Source organism: Delphinapterus leucas, chromosome 2 (assembly GCF_059928025.1).
Source record: "Delphinapterus leucas isolate spDelLeu-1000000601 "Yukka" chromosome 2, BTC_Dleu_Yukka2, whole genome shotgun sequence".
Lineage (NCBI taxonomy): Eukaryota > Metazoa > Chordata > Mammalia > Artiodactyla > Monodontidae > Delphinapterus > Delphinapterus leucas.
The window spans coordinates 150,542,978-150,562,001 of NC_143130.1; the positions used below are offsets into that span (position 1 = coordinate 150,542,978).

General features: G+C 36.8%; 1 protein-coding gene across 7 annotated transcripts in view; it reads left to right on the plus strand.

Moving 5' to 3' along the window:
• The window catches only part of PCNX1 (pecanex 1), a 172,472-nt gene that overhangs the window by 97,738 nt on the left and 55,710 nt on the right, over positions 1–19,024 (plus strand). For all 7 annotated transcript variants that reach the window (XM_089907905.1, XM_030763392.2, XM_030763391.2 and 4 more), the window contains 4 exons: positions 8,431–8,463; positions 10,020–10,191; positions 10,716–10,826; positions 12,898–12,989. In XM_089907905.1, the coding sequence (XP_089764031.1) occupies positions 8,431–8,463; positions 10,020–10,191; positions 10,716–10,826; positions 12,898–12,989 (408 nt within the window). The remainder of the gene's footprint in view (positions 1–8,430; positions 8,464–10,019; positions 10,192–10,715; positions 10,827–12,897; positions 12,990–19,024) is intronic.

The window sequence follows — 19,024 nt, forward strand, 5'->3', positions numbered from 1 at the left end:
ACCTGTGAATACTTTCTTCCATTTTTATGTTTTCCTCATTGCCGATCTGTTACTTTATACTACCCTCATGATTATGCTACTTTGCAAGTAACTTTATTTTCCTTTGTTGATGCCTCTTTGTTCTTTTGACTACCACTTAATTTACAAGAACTCTCTAGGGTTTTATTTGGTCCTCTTTTCAGTTTGTAATTCTTTGCCAGTGAAGTCATCCTCTTTTATTACTTTGTTGCCCCTGTATATGAATTATGTCCAGATTTATGGCACAGTCTTCACCTTTCTTGTAAGCTGTAGTCCTATATATCTAACAGGCAGCTGGGCACATTCTGAAAATGGCACATCATCATCTTCTGATATTTTCCTTTCCCAGTTCCTTTGCTTTTTCTTTTTTTTAACACCTTTTTTGGAGTATAATTCCTTTACAGTGTTGTGTTAGTTTCTACTGTATAACAAAGTGACTCAGCTATACGCGTATGTACATACCCTCCCTTGTGCGTCTCCCTCCCATCCTCCTTATGCCACCCCTCTAGGTGGTCGCAAAGCACCAAGCTGATCTCCCTGTGCCATGCAGCTGCTTCCCACTAGATATCTATTTTATGTTTGGTAGTGTATATATGTCCATGCCACTCTCTGACTTCGTCCCAGCTTACCCTTCCCCCTCCTCGTGTCCTCAAGTCCATTCTCTACATCTGCGTCTTTATTCCTGTCCTGTCCCTAGGTTCTTCAGAACCGTTTTTTTTTTTTTTTTTTTTTACATTCCATGTATATGTGTTAGCATATGATATTTGTTTTTCTCTCTGACTTACTTCACTCTGTATGACAGACTCTAGGTCCATCCACCTCACTACAAATAACTCAATTTTGTTTCTTTTTATGGCTGAGTAATATTCCATTGTATATATGTGCCACATCTTCTTTATCCATTCATCTGTTGATGGACACTTAGGTTGCTTCCATGTCCTGGCTATTGTAAATAGTGCTGCAATGAACATTGTGGCACATGACTCTTTTTGAATTATGGTTTTCTCAGGGTATAGGCCTAGTAGTGGTATTGCTGGGTCATATGGTAGTTCTATGTTTAGTTTTTTAAGGAACTTCCATACTGTTCTCCATAGTGGCTATATCAATTTACATTCCCACCAACAGTGCAGGAGGGTTCCCTTTTCTCCACACCCTCTCCAGCATTTATTGTTTGTAGATTTTTTGATGTTGGCCGTTCTGACTGGTGTGAGGTGATAAACTCATCGTAGTTTTGATTTGCATTTCTCTAATGATTAGTGATGTTGAGCATCTTTTCATGTGTTTGTTGGCAATCTGTATATCTTCTTTGGAGAAATGTCTATTTAGGTCTTCTGCCCATTTTTGGATTGGATTGTTTGTTTTTTTGATATTGAGCTGCATGAGCTGCTTGTATATTTTGGAGATTAATCCTTTGCATTTGCATCGTTTGCAAATATTTTCTCCCATTCTGAAGGTTGTCTTTTCATCTTGTTTATGGTTCCCTTTGCTGTACAAAAGCTTTGAAGTTTCATTAGGTCCCATTTGTTTATTTTTGTTTTTATTTCCATTTCTCTAGGAGGTGGGTCAAAAAGGATCTTGCTGTGATTTATGTCATAGAGTGTTCTGCCTATGTTTTCCTCTAAGAGTTTTATGGTGTCTGGCCTTACATTTAGGTCTTTAATCCATTTTGAGTTTATTTTTGTGTATGGTGTTAAGGAGTGTTCTAATTTCATTCTTTTACATGTAGCTGTCCAGTTTTCTCAGCACCACTTACTGAAGAGGCTGTCTTTTCTCCATTGTATACTCTTGCCTCCTTTATCAAAGATAAGGTGACCATATGTACGTGGGTTTATCTCCAGGCTTTCTTTCCTGTTCCATTGATCTACGTTTCTGTTTTTGTGCCAGTACCATACTGTCTTGATCACTGTGGCTTTGTAGTATAGTCTGAAGTCAGGGAGCCTGATTCCTCCAGCTCCATTTTTCTTTCTCAAGATTATTTTGGCTATTCAGTCTTTTGTGTTTCCATAAAAATTGTGAATTTTTTTGTTCTAGTCCTGTGAAAATGACATTGGTAGTTTGATAGGGATTGCATTGAATCTGTAGATTGCTTTGGGTAGTATAGTCATTTTCACAATGTTGATTCTTCCAATCCAAGAACATAGTATACCTCTCCATCTGTTTGAATCGTCTTTCCTTTCTTTTATCAGTGCCTTATAGTTTTCTGAGTACAGGTCTTTTACCTCCTTAGGTAGGTTTTTTCCTAGGTATTTTATTCTTTTCATTGCAGTGGTAAATGGGAGTGTTTCCTTAATTTCTCTTTCAGATTTTTCATCATTAGTGTATAGGAATGCAAGAGATTTCTGTGCGTTACTTTTGTATCCTGCTACTCTACCAAATTCATTGATTAGCTCTAGGAGTTTTCTGGTAGCATCTTTAGGATTTTCTTTGTGTAGTATGTCATCTGCAAACAGTGACAGTTTTACTTCTTCTTTTCCGATTTGGATTCCTTTTATTTGTTTTTATTCTCTGATTGCTGTCGCTAAGACTTCCAAAACTATGTTGAATAATAGTGGTGAGAATGGGCAACCTTGTCTTGTTCCTGATCTTAGAGGAGATGGTTTCGGTTTTTCACCATTGAGAACGTTGTCGGCTGTGGTTTTGTCACATATGGCCTTTTATTATATTGAGATAGGTTCCCTCAAGGCCTACTTTCTGGAGAGTTTTTATCATAAATGGGTGTTGAATTTTGTCAGTAGCTTTTTCTGCATCTATTGAGATGATCATATGGTTTTTATCCTTCCATTTGTTAATATGGTGTATCACATTGATACGCATATACTGAAGAATCCTTGCATTCCTGCAAAAACCCCACTTGATTATGGTGTATGGTCCTTTTAATGTGCTGTTGGATTCTGTTTGCTAGTATTTTGCTGAGGATCTTTGTATCTGTGTTCATCAGAGATATTAGCCTGTAGTTTTCTTTTTTTGTGACATCTTTGTCTGGTTTTGGTATCAGGGTAATGGTGGCCTCATAAAATGAGTTTGGGAGTGTTCCTCCCTCTGCTATATTTTGGAAGAATTTGAGAAGGATAGGTGTTAGCTCTTCTCTAAATGTTTGATAGAATTCGCCTGTGAAGCCATCTGGTCCTGCGCTTTTGTTTGTTGGAAGATTTTTTTTTTTTGCTGTACGCGGGCGTTTCACTGTTGTGGCCTCTCGCGTAGCGGAGCACAGGCTCCGGACACGCAGGCTCAGCGGCCATGGCTCACGGGCCCAGCCGCTCCGTGGCATGTGGGATCTTCCCGGACCGGGGCACGAACCGTGTCCCCTTCATCGGCAGGCGGACTCTCAACCACTGCGCCACCAGGGAAGCCCTGTTGGAAGATTTTTAATCACAGTTTCAATTTCAGTGCTTGTGATTGGTCTGTTTATATTTTCGATTTCTTCCTGGTTCAGTCTTGGAAAATTGTGCTTTTCTAAGAATTTGTCCATTTCTTCCAGGTTGTCCATTTTATTGGCATAGAGTTGTTTGTAGTAATCTCTCATGATCCTTTGTATTTCTGCGGTGTCAGTTGTTACTTCTCCTGTTTCATTTCAAATTCTATTGATTTGAGTCTTCTGCCTTTTTTTCTTGTTGAGTCTGGCTAATGGTTTACCAATTTTGTTTATCTTTTCAACAAACCAGCTTTTAGTTTTATTGATCTTTGCTATTGTTTCCTTCATTTCTTTTCCATTTATTTCTCATCTGATCTTTATGATTTCTTTCCTTCTGCTAAATTTGGAGTGTTTTTGTTCTTTCTGTAATTGCTTCAGGTGTAAGGTTAGGTTGTTTGAGGTGTTTCTTGTTTCTTGAGGTAGGATTGTATTGCTATAAACTTTCCTCTTAGAACTGCTTTTGCTGCATTCCATAGGTTTTGGGTCATCATGTTTTCATTGTCACTTGTTCCTAGGTATGTTTTGATTTCCTCTTTGATTTCTTCAGTGATCTCTTGGTTATTTAGTGCTGTATTGTTTAGCCTCCACCTGTTTGTGTTTTTTACAGTTTTTTTCCTGTAATTGATATCTAGTCTCATAACATTGTGGTTGGAAAAGATACTTGATATAATTTCAATTTTTTAAATTTACCAAGGCTTGATTTGTGATCCAAGATATGGTCTATCCTGGAGAATGTTCTGTGAGCACTTGAGAAGAAAGTGTATTCTGTTGTTTCTTTGGATCGAGTGTCCTATAAATATCAGTTAAGTCCATCTTGTTTAATGTGTCATTTAAAGCCTGTGTTTCGTTATTTATTTTCGTTTTGGATGATCTGGCCATTGGTGAAAGTGGGGTGTTAAAGTCTCCTCCAATTATTGTGTTACTGTCAATTTTTCCTTTTATAGCTGTTAGCATTTGCCTTATGTATTGCGGTGCTCCTATGTTGGATGCCTAAATATTTACACTTGTTATATCTTCTCCTTTGATTGATCCCTTGATCATTATGTAGTGTCCTTCTTTGTCTCTTGTAATAGTCCTTATTTTAAAGTCTGTTTTTTCTGAAATGGGAATTGCTGCTCCAGCTTTGTTTTGATTTCCATTTGCATGGAATATCTTTTTCCATCCCCTCACTTTCAGTCTGTATGTGTCCCTAGGTCTGAAGTGAGTCTCTTGTAGACAGCATATATACGGGTCTTGTTTTTGTATCCATTCAGCCAGGCTATGTCTTTGGAGCATTTAATTCATTTATATTTAAGGTAATTACCAATATGTATGTTCCTATTATCATTTTCTTAATTGTTTTGGGTTTGTTTTTGTAGGTCTTTTCCTTCTGTTGTTTTCCTGCCTAGAGAAGTTCCTTTAGCATTTGTTGTAAAGCTGGTTTGGTGGTGCTGAATTCTCTTAACTTTTGCTTACCTGTAAAGGATTTAATTTCTCAAACGAGTCTGAATGAGACCCTTCCTGGGTAGAGTAATCTTGGTTGTAGGTTTTTCCCTCTCATCACTTTAAATATGTCTTGCCACTTCCTTCTGGCTTGCAGAGTTTCTGCTGAAAAATCAGCTGTTGACCTTATGGGGATTCCCTTGTATGTTTTTTGTTGTTTTTCCCTTGCTGCTTTAATATTATTTCTTTGTATTTAATTTTTGATAGTTTGATTAATATGTGTCTCAGCGTGTTTCTCTTTGGGTTTATCCTGTATGGTACTCTCCTTGTTTCCTGGACTTGATTGACTATTTCCTTTCCCATGTTATGGAAATTTTCAACTATAATCTCTTCACATATTTTCTCAGATGCTTTCTTTTTCTCCTCTTCTTCTAGGGCCCCTATAATGTGAATGTTCGTGCGTTTAATGCTGTCCCAGAGGTCTCTGAGACTGTCCTCAGTTCTTTTCCTTCTTTTTTCTTTATTCTGCTTCCTGGAAGTTATTTCCACCATTTTATCTACCCGCTCACTTATCCATTCTTCTGCCTCAGTTATTCTCCTATTGATTCCTTCTAGAGTATTTTAAATTTCAGTTATTGTGTTTTTCATCACTGTTTGTTTGCTCTTTAGTTCTTCTAGATCCTTGTTAAATGTTTCTTGTATTTTCTCCATTCTGTTTCCAAGATTTTGGATCATCTTTACTATCATTACTCTTAATTCTTTTTCAAGTAGATTGCCTATTTCATATTCATTTATTTGGTCTTGTAGGTTTTTACCTTGCTCCTTCATCTGTAACATATTTTTTTGCTTTTTTTTGTTGTTGTTGGGTGGTGCTGTATTCCTGTCTTACTGGTTGTTTGGCCTGAGACATCCAGCACTGGAGTTTGCAGGCAGTTGGATAGAGCTGCGTCTTGGTGCTGAGATGAGTACCTCCGGGAGACCTCACTCCGATTGATATTCCCTGGGGTCTGAGGTTCTCTGTTAGTGTGGTTTGGACTCAGAGCTCCCACCACAAGAGCTTGGGCCCAACGTCTGGCCTGGGAGCCAAGATCCCGCAAAATTCGTGGCGTGGTTAAAAAAAGAGATAAAAAACAGGAAGAAAGAAAGAAAAAAAAAGGAGCAGTACAATATCAAAGAATAAAAAACAAAATAAAATTAGAAAGTTAAAAAATATTAGGAAAAATACAAGTATAATTGAAACAACTGCAACAGGGTAAAATAAAACCACAGCAGAAAAAAAAGGGTGGAGGAAACAAGCCAAAAGGAGAGATCACTAACAAAGGATAAAGAATAAAATAAAATTAGGAAAATAAAAGATTTATTAGGAAAAGTTAAAAAATCAACAACAATGAATCAACAAGGTTAAACAGAACCCTAATCTAAAAGAGGAAAAAAGAAAAGAAAAAAAAAAGCCTTGGGGTGGAGTTTAGTTGGGGGGTGGAACTTAGGCAGGGGTTGGGCTTAGGGTGGGGTGTGACATAGGCGGTTGAGGGGGTTGATGTTTGAGCGTGGGGCGGGGCCTAGGCAGGGTGACGTTCAGGTGTGGGGCGGAGCTGCTGCTTAGCACCTGGCAGAAGGGGAGAGGCAGCATGTGGAAAGGACAGCTTCTGGAGAGTGGAGTTCCGGAGTTTGGAGGTAGGGCCCTGAGTGAGCGTGTGTGGGTGGGGTTTAGGCCCAGCTCGATGGAGGGGGTCTCCGAGTGTAGGGGTGGGGCACTGGGTGGGGGTGTAGGGGTGGGGCTTGGGCTCTGAATGGCAGGAGGGAGGCTCTGAGGGCAGAGGATTAGGTCCTGGAGCCCAACAGGCTTCCCAGTGCCTAAGTGGACAGGGAAAGCACTGGCCCCATTCCTTTCTGTTCCTTCATGCATCTCCCCCACCATCTCTCCCAGGGTCTCCCCCGTTGCTGCTGGACCCCTAACTGTGGGTGTGTCCTGCTGGGTGTAGGAACTCCTTCCCTCCCCCAGCCACCCCTCAGGGGTGCCAGTCCCAGAGGTCTGGCCTTTACTTTTGCTCCCCCTTCCCTCCCTCCCACTCCCTCAGGACCCGCATGGCTGGAGGGGGCCTAGGTGGGCAGAGGATCAGGCCCGGCATCTCAACAGGTTTCTGGGGGTCCAAGTGGGCAGGAGAAAGCTGGCCATGCTCGCTTTTGATCCTCTGCCTTCCCAGTGGTTCCCCAGTTTCCCCCTTTGGGCCTGGGATCCCTTCCCCTCCCCCAGCCACCCCTCAGGGGTGCCAGCCCCACCCTACCTCTACTTCTTCTCCCCCTTCACTCCCTCCACGTGCCATGTCCTACCCGGTCACTTGGGGTTCCTTCCGTCCCCTGAGGTGCCCTCCCCCACGGGTGCCTGGCAGGTGCCCAGTTGTGAGGAGACGAGAATTCCGCTTCCTCCTAGTATGCCATCTTGACTCTGCTCCAGTTCCTTTGCTTTTGATAGTTGTATACTAACCCAGATCTTAGAGCCTCTGCTCCTTCTTCTTTACCTCTAACGACAGTGACTAAGTCCCTCTGATTAAATTTGGTGATTCTGTGTTACAATTTCTGGCCTTTCTTGCTTTTCATTTCAGTTCCCCTTAATCCATCCCTTTATTGCCCTAAGCCATTTAAACTCATTCCCTGGATCCAATGTCCCTTATCCTGTTAATTTTGTCCACTGCTTAATATGGTTAGATATGGAAAAGGCAAAGGATGACTGAGATTTTTTAAACTATTTCAGATTTTTAAAATCTAGTTGACTAGAAGAATAGTAATATCATAAACAGAAATAAGAAAGACGGGAATAGAGCTTTAGGAAGATAGATGTTCGAATTGAAAGAGTTTAAAGATTGTCTGGTGTCATATCCAGCCAAGGGCCACATGCCAAACTCAGTGAGTTTAGTCCAATGTAGAATTGTAGGATGGTGATAGACCATCTTAGTGAAACTGTTTGGTATGCTATTGAAAATGAACAGCAACTTTGGAGAAAAGTCATGATTTGGGAGGTAGCTGCACTATACATTTTGAACATTTTTATGGAAAGTTGTTAAAGTCTCTTAGAAGGATACAGCTTAACTAATTTGATGAGTTTGATGTGAAAATGCAGAGAATATATTTAACACCACTACCATTGAATTGTTTAGTAAGTTTGGAATTTGTGGGCAGAACTGGAATCCTTCTTTTAAGCTAACCCATATTTTGTGCATTTCCTGAATGGAGTGATGTTGCCGTGAGAAAGCATTCTACCTTAACTGTACTTGGGTGTTGTGATGAGCCAAGTAGTGGGATGGATCTGTCTGCTATATGCCACTTCAGAAACATTAAGCTAGATGCAGATTATTAATTAATCATAGTCAGTATAAGAGTTAGGAAAGATTTGAAATATTTTAATATCAGTGACCTCAGTATCTGGAGCTGATGTTTTGTCTTCTGTTGATGTTTCAACAGAATTAATGTAGGTCATTTCTTAGCTATGGGATATTTACTTGAAATTATTTCAGGCATTTTGGAAGTTAATGTAAAATTACCAGGTCTTCAGTAGTATAATCTGTCTGTTTCTTTTTTAGAGTGTTCAACCAGATTCTTCTTCTCCCAGACATGTAAGTCACTCTAATACACCTGTAACTTGTGTTTCCTTAACATTCCTCAAAGCCTTTTTTTGGTCATATGTCAGACTGAACTAAGATTTATGTTATTATTTTCTCACTGGCAATAGAAAGTCCCTGATAGTGCATTTGTTCTTTTTAGCCTCCTTTAATCTAGAGCAGTTCCTCAGTATTTGTCTCACACAATATTGACATTTTTAATGGGTACAGGCCAGTAATTTTGTAGACAGACGATCTTCAATTTGACTTTGTCTGATATTTCTTTTTTATTAGATACAGGCTGTGCTTTTTTGGTAGGAATATTACAAAAATGCTGTGTTCTTCGTAACTCAATATATCCAGACGCACATAGTGTCAATTTATGCTTTTACTGGTGATGTTAACTTTGATTTTTTGGCTAAGGGTAGTGTATGCAGTGTTTTTGAAACACTGCAATGTTAACATTTTGGGCTGGATAATTCTTTGTTGAAAGTTGGGGGTGGGGAGGATCTGTCCTGTGCATTGTAGGCTGTTTAGCATTATCTCTGACTTCTACCCATTAGATGCCAATAGCACCCTCACCCCAACTGTGACAACCACAATGTTTTCAGACATTGCCATATGTTCCCTGGGGGGCAGAATCCCCTCCCACTCCCTTGAGAACCAATACGCTACTGAAATGTTACCATTTTTCTCTTGTAGTTAATAAGTATATCATAGGAGATACTTTGAGATTGTGTATATGTCCTGTTGCCCTGCAAACCTCCGCCCATTTGTTTTTAGTATCTATTGATGTTTCTTGCCTGAATCAGTTATCATTTGATGGTTGCCAAATAGTGATTTTTTTAGCTCCATCAGACCTTCTACATTTATAAGTTGACTTTTTACTGTAAGAACTTTCCCTTTTTGTTTGTATTGGTGTGGATTCATGGATTCTTATTTTATTAAATGGACAGTAATGTTACTATCATTATTTTGATGCTCAGATTGTTCCTGATTTGGCCATTGGGAGCCCATCAAACTGCCTTCTGTGTCCTTTTGACATACCTTCATCATTTTAAAAGTACTTTCTTCCTTTTGGGCACAATTATTTGTTCCAAGCTCATCTTATACTTTCCCGACCCTAGCCTGAAACCAGCCTTTTCTCTGTGGATCCTTAGCTCTTTTTAGTGGAGAATGTTATTTATAAACTAAGAGCTGGATGTTAGTAATCTTTATTACTAGAATGTCATTGCTTCTAGGTCCTCTCAGTGGATAAAGCTAGAAAAATACATGTATACACTTAACACACACATACATGTATATACACACATTTATTCTTATACCTATCTATTTATATGCATATTAAAAATACTGAGTTCATACTGATACTTAATTTCAATCAATTATCGTGGGGTTTATTCTGTTCTTCCTCCTATCCTTATTTGTAATTCCCTTCTGCCACAGTCAGAAACCTGACCTCCATATGGAAGCATTTTGAATCCTTAGAATATAAGCCATCAAAGATCTCAGTAGCTAGTTGTGACACTTCAAATTAAATAAACTGACTTCTTTTTTAATATCATTTTCAGGGTCATAATCGTATCATTGCCTACAGTAGACCAGTTTATTTCTGTTTGTGTTGTGGCCTTATTTGGCTCTTGGATTATGGTAGTAGAAACCTTACTACAACCAAGTTCAAATTATACGGAATAACTTTCACCAATCCGCTGGTGCTTGTATCAGCCAGGGATTTAGTTATAGGTGAGTCATCTTTAAAGTATCTTAGATCTTAATGTTAATTAATTTGTATACAAACCATTCACTGATAAATAGATCAATTATATAGATAAAAATAGTTTTACTGGGTTTATTTTGCTGTTTATTGCCATCCTCTCAGTGAGGAACAAAACTATAGGGCTGTTAGGAATGAAAAAAGCTAATGATGAACAAATATTATGGTAATTCTTCTGTTGTTGAAGCAGGTGGAATGAAAGATTTCCTTTGGATCTCAGGTTCCTATTATGTGAAAACAGTTGAATTAATTTTAAAAGCTGTTGTTTATAGTTGGAAAGATTATTTAATATTCAGGCAGTTATCTAGAGAGAAATAATTTAAAATGGTATATTTTAAGAAATTTGGTTTGTAGTTTTAAGCAACTTTAAGAAACTAGCTTAGTAATTTATATTAATTTTGGGTTTCTTTTTATCATTTATTTTATGATCTTAGATGAACAAAAGGATGGATGTGATATACTGTTCTTAACTTGCTTTTCTTTCCTTCTATAGTGTTTACACTCTGTTTCCCAATAGTATTTTTCATTGGTCTCCTGCCTCAGGTGAATACATTTGTAATGTACCTTTGTGAACAATTGGATATCCATATCTTTGGTGGTAATGGTGAGTACTTCTTTATAAAAATTACAGTTTACAGTATTACTTTTACAGATCACTAAGTAATAAACTGAACATTAAATTACTTTTCCAGTTTTTATTTTAGAATTATAATTAGAAAGAAAAAGGCACTTATTTAATAATTAAAGACTGAACAGGAATTAATTTGTAGATAGGAAATAATAGTCAAGGCTGCTACTTTAGGGAAAGATCCAGGGATAATGGAGTTGATCTGTAAGTGTTAAAATACTGTCATCTTAAAGTAAAAGTTATAGTGAGTTTACATGGAACCTGAATAGACTTAACGAAATATTTATAAAAGATCAAATAGATTGAGCTCTGATACATGGCATTATATTTAGATTTTGAACTAGTGTATGCATTTGATATTCTATATATTTGGTTTCAGAGCTTTATTTTATCTTTAGAATGGGAACACCAAAACCAGAATGCTTTTAGTAAAAGCATTTTACTGAATAAGATTTTTAGAAATATCTCTGTTTTTAGAGTAGGATATGTAGATATGAATTGATATACTTAGAAATGTATTCCCTGTTACATGTACATTTTATTTTCAAAATAAGTAAGACTATACCAAAATTAACCTGGAATAATGTTTCGCAGAACTTGAAAATAACACTTTGGGTAGCCACCATGGTTAAAATATACCCTTATTTATAAAGTTTAACCATCTAACATCTTATTGAAAGATGAGTGTACAACTATAGAAAAAAATATGAAAGGGAAAGAAATGACTGAACTTTATAGTTTATTTCTATTTATACATCACATTCACAGTCCACATCTTCCAAGTATATGCATTGAAATTATCTCTACTGATAAAATGTTGATATTATGGTTTAAATTTTAAATAGAAGCTAAGCTTCTTCTATGTCACTATGTATCTAGAGCATTTTTATTGTTTTGAAAATTTGAAGGAGTGTGAATTAAGACTGGGCTGGGCTTCAGCATAGCTTAATGGGTAGAAAACAATTTCAGTATTTAGGGGACTATTATAGGTGCTATATTAATCTAAATGCTATGCAGAAAGTTTAGTGTAGGTAATTTATAATAGTGGGCTTTGTCATAATTTACAAACTTGTGCAAGGTGTTAGGTTTTTAATATCTCCTAAAGAAAAATTTTTCTTGTAGAGTTCTTTTATGGTCGCCATATAAAATTACTATTAAAGTCTGTTATCTTAGCCATCCTCTATTCCTTATTATTAGTAATCCCATTAGCTCTATTTTTTGTTATTGTTAGCAGTTAGATCATTACTCTTTTGTGAGAATTGATTAACACATGGGAATATACATTTATTTCTGTGGGTAACACAAGTTCTGTTTACATAGACAGTCTACATAATACATTTCTAGCTTCTTTTCAGGCTCTGCAAGCTTCATTTTCCCATACTTCTATAAATAATAAGATATATTCTTGAAGCATAATATAGGTACAGTTTTTTTCTGCTGTAGATAAATGTTTATTACTTCCAAGGGGAATATATTTTACCTTGTATCAGAAATTGTTGATAGTAAACCTTTGTCATTTCAATTTTTTTTTATATTTATTTATTTTATTTTTGGCTGCGCTGGGTCTTCGTTGCTGCGCGCGGGCTTTCTCTAGTTGTGGTGAGCGGGGGCTACTTTTCGTTGTGGTGCGCGTGCTTCTCATTGCGGTGGCTTCTCTTGTTGTGGAGCATGGGCTCTAGGCACATGGGCTTCAGTAGTTATGGCACATGGGCTCAGTAGTTGTGGCTCGCGGGCTGTAGAGCGCAGGCTCAGTAGTTGTGGCACATGGGCTTAGTTGCTCCGTGGCATGTGGGGTCTTCCCGAACCAAGGCTCGAACCCGTGTCTGCTGCATTGGCAGGCGGAATCTTAACCACTGTGCCACCAGGAAAGTCCTCAAAATTTTTTGAAAGGATAGGATGAAGAAACTGAATTTTTATAAATCAAACAAGTAGATATTTAATTATAGTTAATAGCATACCATTTTAAATACTTTTCAGTGACCTTTTAAAGTATGTTTTCTCCATAAATGTTTATGAATGTTGATTTCATTTTCCCTTTCCTGTCTAGCCACTACAAGCCTGCTTGCAGCACTTTACAGTTTCATCTGTAGCATTGTGGCAGTAGCCTTACTATATGGATTGTGTTACGGCGCCTTAAAGGTGAGCAATACATGTAGTATGTTGTGTCTTTAAGGCTACTTTTCTATATGAAGATTGTTTTAAATTAACTAATGATTTTTTTCCTGGTGTCTCTTCAGTATTAATTTTCATGGTCTTCCTATGTTGAGCATTATTCTTATTCTCATTTAGTTTGAATTTGAAAGCAATTTCATAGTTAATCATTACTAAAGGAAAATCCTTTTCCATGTAGTAATCATAGATTAATATTAGAAACAGGTTAGTAAAAACTAGGCTGGTCTGGGATAGAGGTGGGGATAGTAATAACAGAATATGAAATTAATTTTAGGTTTCTACTTAAGAATATATGCAACTACTCTTCACATCAAGATTTTTTAAAACTTAGGAGAAGTTGTTCAAGGACTGCAATTTAAAATACAGTCTAGTAAAAATTAACGCACTGAAATTTAATGTCATTATTGGTTTAGAAGAATCTGGACGAGCCTTATTAGTTCCATTTTAAAACAATTGTCACCAAATTATAACTGTAAAAATTTTAGATTTCTCATAAAAAACTCTCAGCTCTTGGTATTTTATTTTTTTATGATTAATACAAGATAATCAGAGAACGATAAGGTTGAAAGGGCTATGAAAAGTGACTCATAGCATCCTTCCTTGCTTCACTTATTCAGTAGCATTTACTGTGCTTACTGTGTGCCTAGTTCTGCTTTTAATTTGCCTATATGTTAACTGTGATTAACAAGTCAGTCGATGCTCTTAATAGAGGGTGATGAAGGCTATGAAAACAGAGTGTTACAGGTATACGAATTAAGATATTACCCTATTCAGCCTAAAGGGATTAAAGATGATTTTCCTAGGGGGTGGTTTTTTAACCAAAATTTGAAGAACAATAGGAAATAGCTAGTTGAAACAAGGGATGAAGAGCCATGGAGTTGTAAAGAAAGTGTGTTATGTACAGGAAACAGCAAATAATTTGGAATTGCTGGAAATTTGGGTACATGAGGAAAGATGGCCTACAGTAAGGCTGGAAAGGTAAGCAACGGCTGGATTATGAAATATCTTTTATCCTGAACGTATTGGGTGGAGATGGAAGACCACCAAATATTCGAGGTAAGGCAAGGAAATGATCAGTGTTGCATTTTAGAAAGATTTCTTGGTCCCCAGTGTGAAGGAGACTGAAATATAAGCAGGAAGTATCAGAAGTAGGGGGACTCTTGTGCTGCCATCTTAATTATAAGGGACTTAATGAAAATTGGATTCAGTGAATATATTTGGGAACTCTGTGGATGAAAAGAGCCAGAGTAGGATCCAGGATGACTTCTGGGTAGGGGCTGGCTTGATATCTGGTTAGATAGTGATATTAATGCACATGATTGGAAATCTTTGAGTTTACTGGGGAAGGTGATTGTTTACATTTAGACACTTTTACTTGTTGGCATTAATGGGGTATCCAGAGATACATAGTGGGTAGTTATTTGCAGTAATGATGAAAAGATTTAGAATTCATCAACAAATTAAAGTATAAGAAAAAGACTGCTAGCCTGGGTTGGCAGGATGCAGATAGAACCCTGGGAAATGCCAATATTTAAGCAGTAGATGGAACAGAATCCAACAAAGGAAACTTCAGAGGCAATACAGTGTGAAAAAAAAATTATTGAATTTGGCAGTTAATAGGATATTGGTGACTTTAACAAAACAGCTTTTTTGGTGTTTCAGCTGAGGAAGCTAGATTAATATAAGTTTAGGTCTGAATAGATATTAAGGAAACATATTCTACTCTGTCTAGAGTATAGTCGGGAAACCTGTGCACCTGATGAGGATTGTTTTTTGGGTTTTGTTTTTTAAAAAAGATCTGAGCCTTGATTGCATTTAAAATGGGAGATGGAAAATTGATCAGAGAGGGAGATACTTGATGACATTAAGCCCAGGAAGGAACTGGAGGTAATGAGATCCAAATACAAGCTTCTCCCAGCTACAGTACCTATAAACCATCCTGGTATAAAGGTTTTAGATCTATGTTTGGAGAACATGTTTTGGAAAGTGGGTCATTATTTGGAAGTTGCAGTCATAGAAGTTAATAATGCAGTAAGTTTTCTAATTTTCTAAAGGCCTATTTAACTATAATTATATAGCAGAAGAGCAGCAATTGTAAAACTGCCAACTAGAACCTTGTGTCCTAAGACAGGGAGGGAGATATGTTTTTTTTTCCTTCTTTCTTGGCCATGGCATTTACATTAGACTATTTTAGTTTTAGGCATTCCCCATTGTAATAGAATAAATGTGCAGATGTACTTATATAAATGAGCAAAGACTATGTGCAGAGATTTCATCATAGCAGTGTTTGTAACAGCAAAAACTGTAAACGACCTAGTATTTGTTGTTTGTGACTGTTTAAATCAAATATGGTATAGCCTTACACTGGAATACTATACAGCCACGAAAAAGAATAAAAACAGACTTTAAAATTATTTATTTATTTATTTATTTGGCTGCACCGGGTCTTAATTGTGGCACACGGGATCTTCATTGCTGCGTGTAGGATCTTCATTGTGGCATGCAGGATCTTTTAATTGCAGCATGTGAACTCCTAGTTCAGTCCTAGACTAGTCAGAGTCTTAGCCACTGGACCACCAGGGAAGTCCTAAAATAGATTTCTTATCTGCAAATGTGGAATGATTTCCAAGACATACAATTTGTTTCTTTTTTATCAAGCTGTATTGAAATGTAATTGACAAAAATGTAAGATATTTAAAGTGTACAGTATGATGATTTGATATACGTATACATTGTGAAAGGATTCCTCCTGACAAGTTAACACATTTATCACCTCACATATTTACCTTTTTTTTTGGTGAGCACATTTAAATTCTACTCTTAGCAAATTTCAGTTCTACAATTCAGTGTTATCAACTATAGTCACTGTGTTACATATTAGCTCCTCAGAACTTATTCATCTTTTAAAAAATAATTTCTAAGTTTATTATTTTAATTTTTATTGAGGTATAATTGACATATACATTATATTAGTTTCAGCTAATGATTCAATATTTGTATATATTGCAAAACGAGCACCACAATAAATCCAATTAACAGCTGTCACCATACATAGTTAAAAATATTTTTTCTTGTGTTGAGAACTTTTAAGATCTGTTCTCTTAGCACCTTTTAAATATGCATACATTATTATTAACTGTAGTCACTGTGCTGTACGTTACCTCCCCAGAATTTATTTATCTTAAAACCGGAAGTTTGGGACTTCCCTGGTGGTCCCGTGGGTAAGACTCCACGCTCCCAATGCAGGGAGCCCGGGTTCGATTCCTGGTCAGTGAACTAGATCCCACATGCTGCAACTAAGACCCGATGCAACCAAATAAATAAATAAATAAATATTAAACAAAACTGGAAGTTTGTGCCTGTTGACCTTCTTTACCCATTTGCCCATGCCGTACCTAAACTTTATCTTATAACTGAAAGTTTGTACCCTTTTACCAACCTTTCCCTGTTTCCCCCACCTCCCAGTCCCTGACAACCACTTTTCTATTCTCTGTTTTTATGAGTTTGACTTTTCCCCCCCACATATAAGTGATAACGTGCAGTATTTGTCATTCTCTGTCTGGCTTATTTTACTTAGCATAATGCCCTCCGGTTTCACCCATGTTGTTGCAGGTGACAAAATTTCCTTTTTTTAAGGTTGAATAATATTCCTGTATGTGTGTGTGTGTGTGTGTGTGTGTTTTAATATAAAGGAAGGCAATATGCCAAAAAATAGATGTTTCCTTTGTGCCTTTTTTTAAAAAAGCACACCTGATGGCTTGTGTATACATAGAACATTTATGGAAGAATACACAAGAAATTGACAATAGAAGTTACTTCTGGACAGTTAGGCTCATTGGGGAACATTATTGCATGCCTTTAGGAATGGTTTAATTTTTTTATGTATTCACTAATGTAGACTTTTACATCTGTTATTTCTGCTTTTTTTGTGTTTAAGTTTTGTTTTTCCTTGAACTTTAAAGCTTATTAAAAGTTAACATTATTCCTCTAAGACAACTTTAGTACCTCCTGTTTTTTATGTATATACTTTCTAGATGCTTACATATTTTTAAGAGATTGCCAGAATTTGGGCCATTATGTAATGAAGTGAAAATGTTCAGACCCAATACAGTGTGTAGAACAAATACATCTTTTAATCATGGTATTGCATATTATTCTAAATTATTAATGTAAATAAAATAAGTCATTTTGAGACCAATTTAAGGATTTTTTTTGGGTCTGAGAGCAATAAAAAGTAGTGTCAAGCATTTGTTAAATAAATGCAAGCATCTTTTGGTTTTTTTTTCAGAACTTGTTTTGAGGCAAAATTTATACACAGTGAATTCCACCTATCTTAAGTACACAATTTGATAAGTTGTGACAAATGCATATACCTGTGTAATATACACCCCTAGCAAGATACAAAATAGTTTCATCACCATCAGAAAGTTCCCTCTTGTTCCTTCCCAGTCGCTCTGCCCCAGCCGCTTTTATTTTATTATAGGTTTGCGGTGCTTGAGCTTCATATAAATGGAACCATGCCATATTTACTCTTTTGTAACTGATGTGTTTTGTTCATATAATGTTTTTGAGATTCATCTACATTATGTGTATCAGTAGTTTGTTCCTTTTTGTTGCAGAGAAGTATCCCATTTAGTTTTAAATCCTCCTTATTTCCATTGTATGAATATGTCACAGTTTATCTGCTGTCTTAGAGATGAACATCTGGGTTGTTTCTAATTTAGGGCTATTATGAATAAGGCTGCTATGAACGTTCTTGTGCAAGTCTTTTTTGTGAATATATGTTTTCATGTTTCTTGGGTAGATAACTAAAACTGAATTGCCAGTTTTCCAGAGTGGTTGTACTGCACATCTTTTTTTCAGTTTTCATTTTTACCAGAGTTGCACATAGTTATCTTTTAAAGAGTCAAATATTTCTACAAGACTTAGTGCCAGGGACAGCAATACCCTACCCCGTTATTTCTTCCTCAGAGTTAACCACTTTCAATTCTTTGAGCTGATTCTTTTGGTATTTCCTTCCGTATCTCTAAGCAACTAACTTACACTTCTTGTATTTTGTCAAGGTTTAGGCATTATCCATGGACTGCACGTCATGGAATTGTAGGCTTAACTTTCTTTCACCTCTCCCCCCACATTTCTACTAGACGCAGCCTTCTTTGTCTCCCTCATACACCCGGTATGTTTACCTTACTATCACTGTGCAAATGCTATTCCTACATACATTTCGTTTTCTCCTTTACTTTGTTTTCTTATGTATTTATCTCTCTTTCATTCTCAAACTCTTCACACGTCGTTTAACTTTCTTCTCAGTAAATTCGAACATAATAAGGAAGTTCAGTTCCTGGCCCCACCACTTAACTGGACAAATTACTTAAACCATCTGTACATTAGTTTCCTCATCTATAAATTGGGGAGTAATAGTACATATCTCCAAGGATGATTGTAAGAATTTAGGAAGTACTTACAAGCTCTGAGAATGGGGCTCGGTACATAGTATGATACACGTAATACAATGATGATGATAAGATTTTGATGTAGCCATTAAAAAAAAGGTCTCTGTTGTGATGTGGAGCAATTTCCAAGACTATTACTAAATGGGAAAATAAGCAGGTTGTATAATAAACTACCATTTGATTACCCACTCCGCCATTCTCTCCTGTTGAATCCCCAGAGAAAGACAAAGGCGCTTACCTCACAGGCCACACTTAAGTACTGTTAACTATTCTTTATAGCAGTGTTATCTACCCTATACCAAGTACCGTGTTAGTAGACTCCAGAGATACTGCAGTGAGCAAAGCAGACATGGCATATCCACATCCACATGTTTGGTTGGCCTTAGAAGCTAGCTTTGTATTATTTATTTCTGGGAATATACAGTTTATTCACTCAAGAAACACTGATGCCTATTCAGTGCTCTGGAGGACATAATGGCATTTTATATGAGCAGAGGCATCCAGAAAGTAGCATACCAAATGTCAACAGTTTGTTTTGCCTGAAGTGTT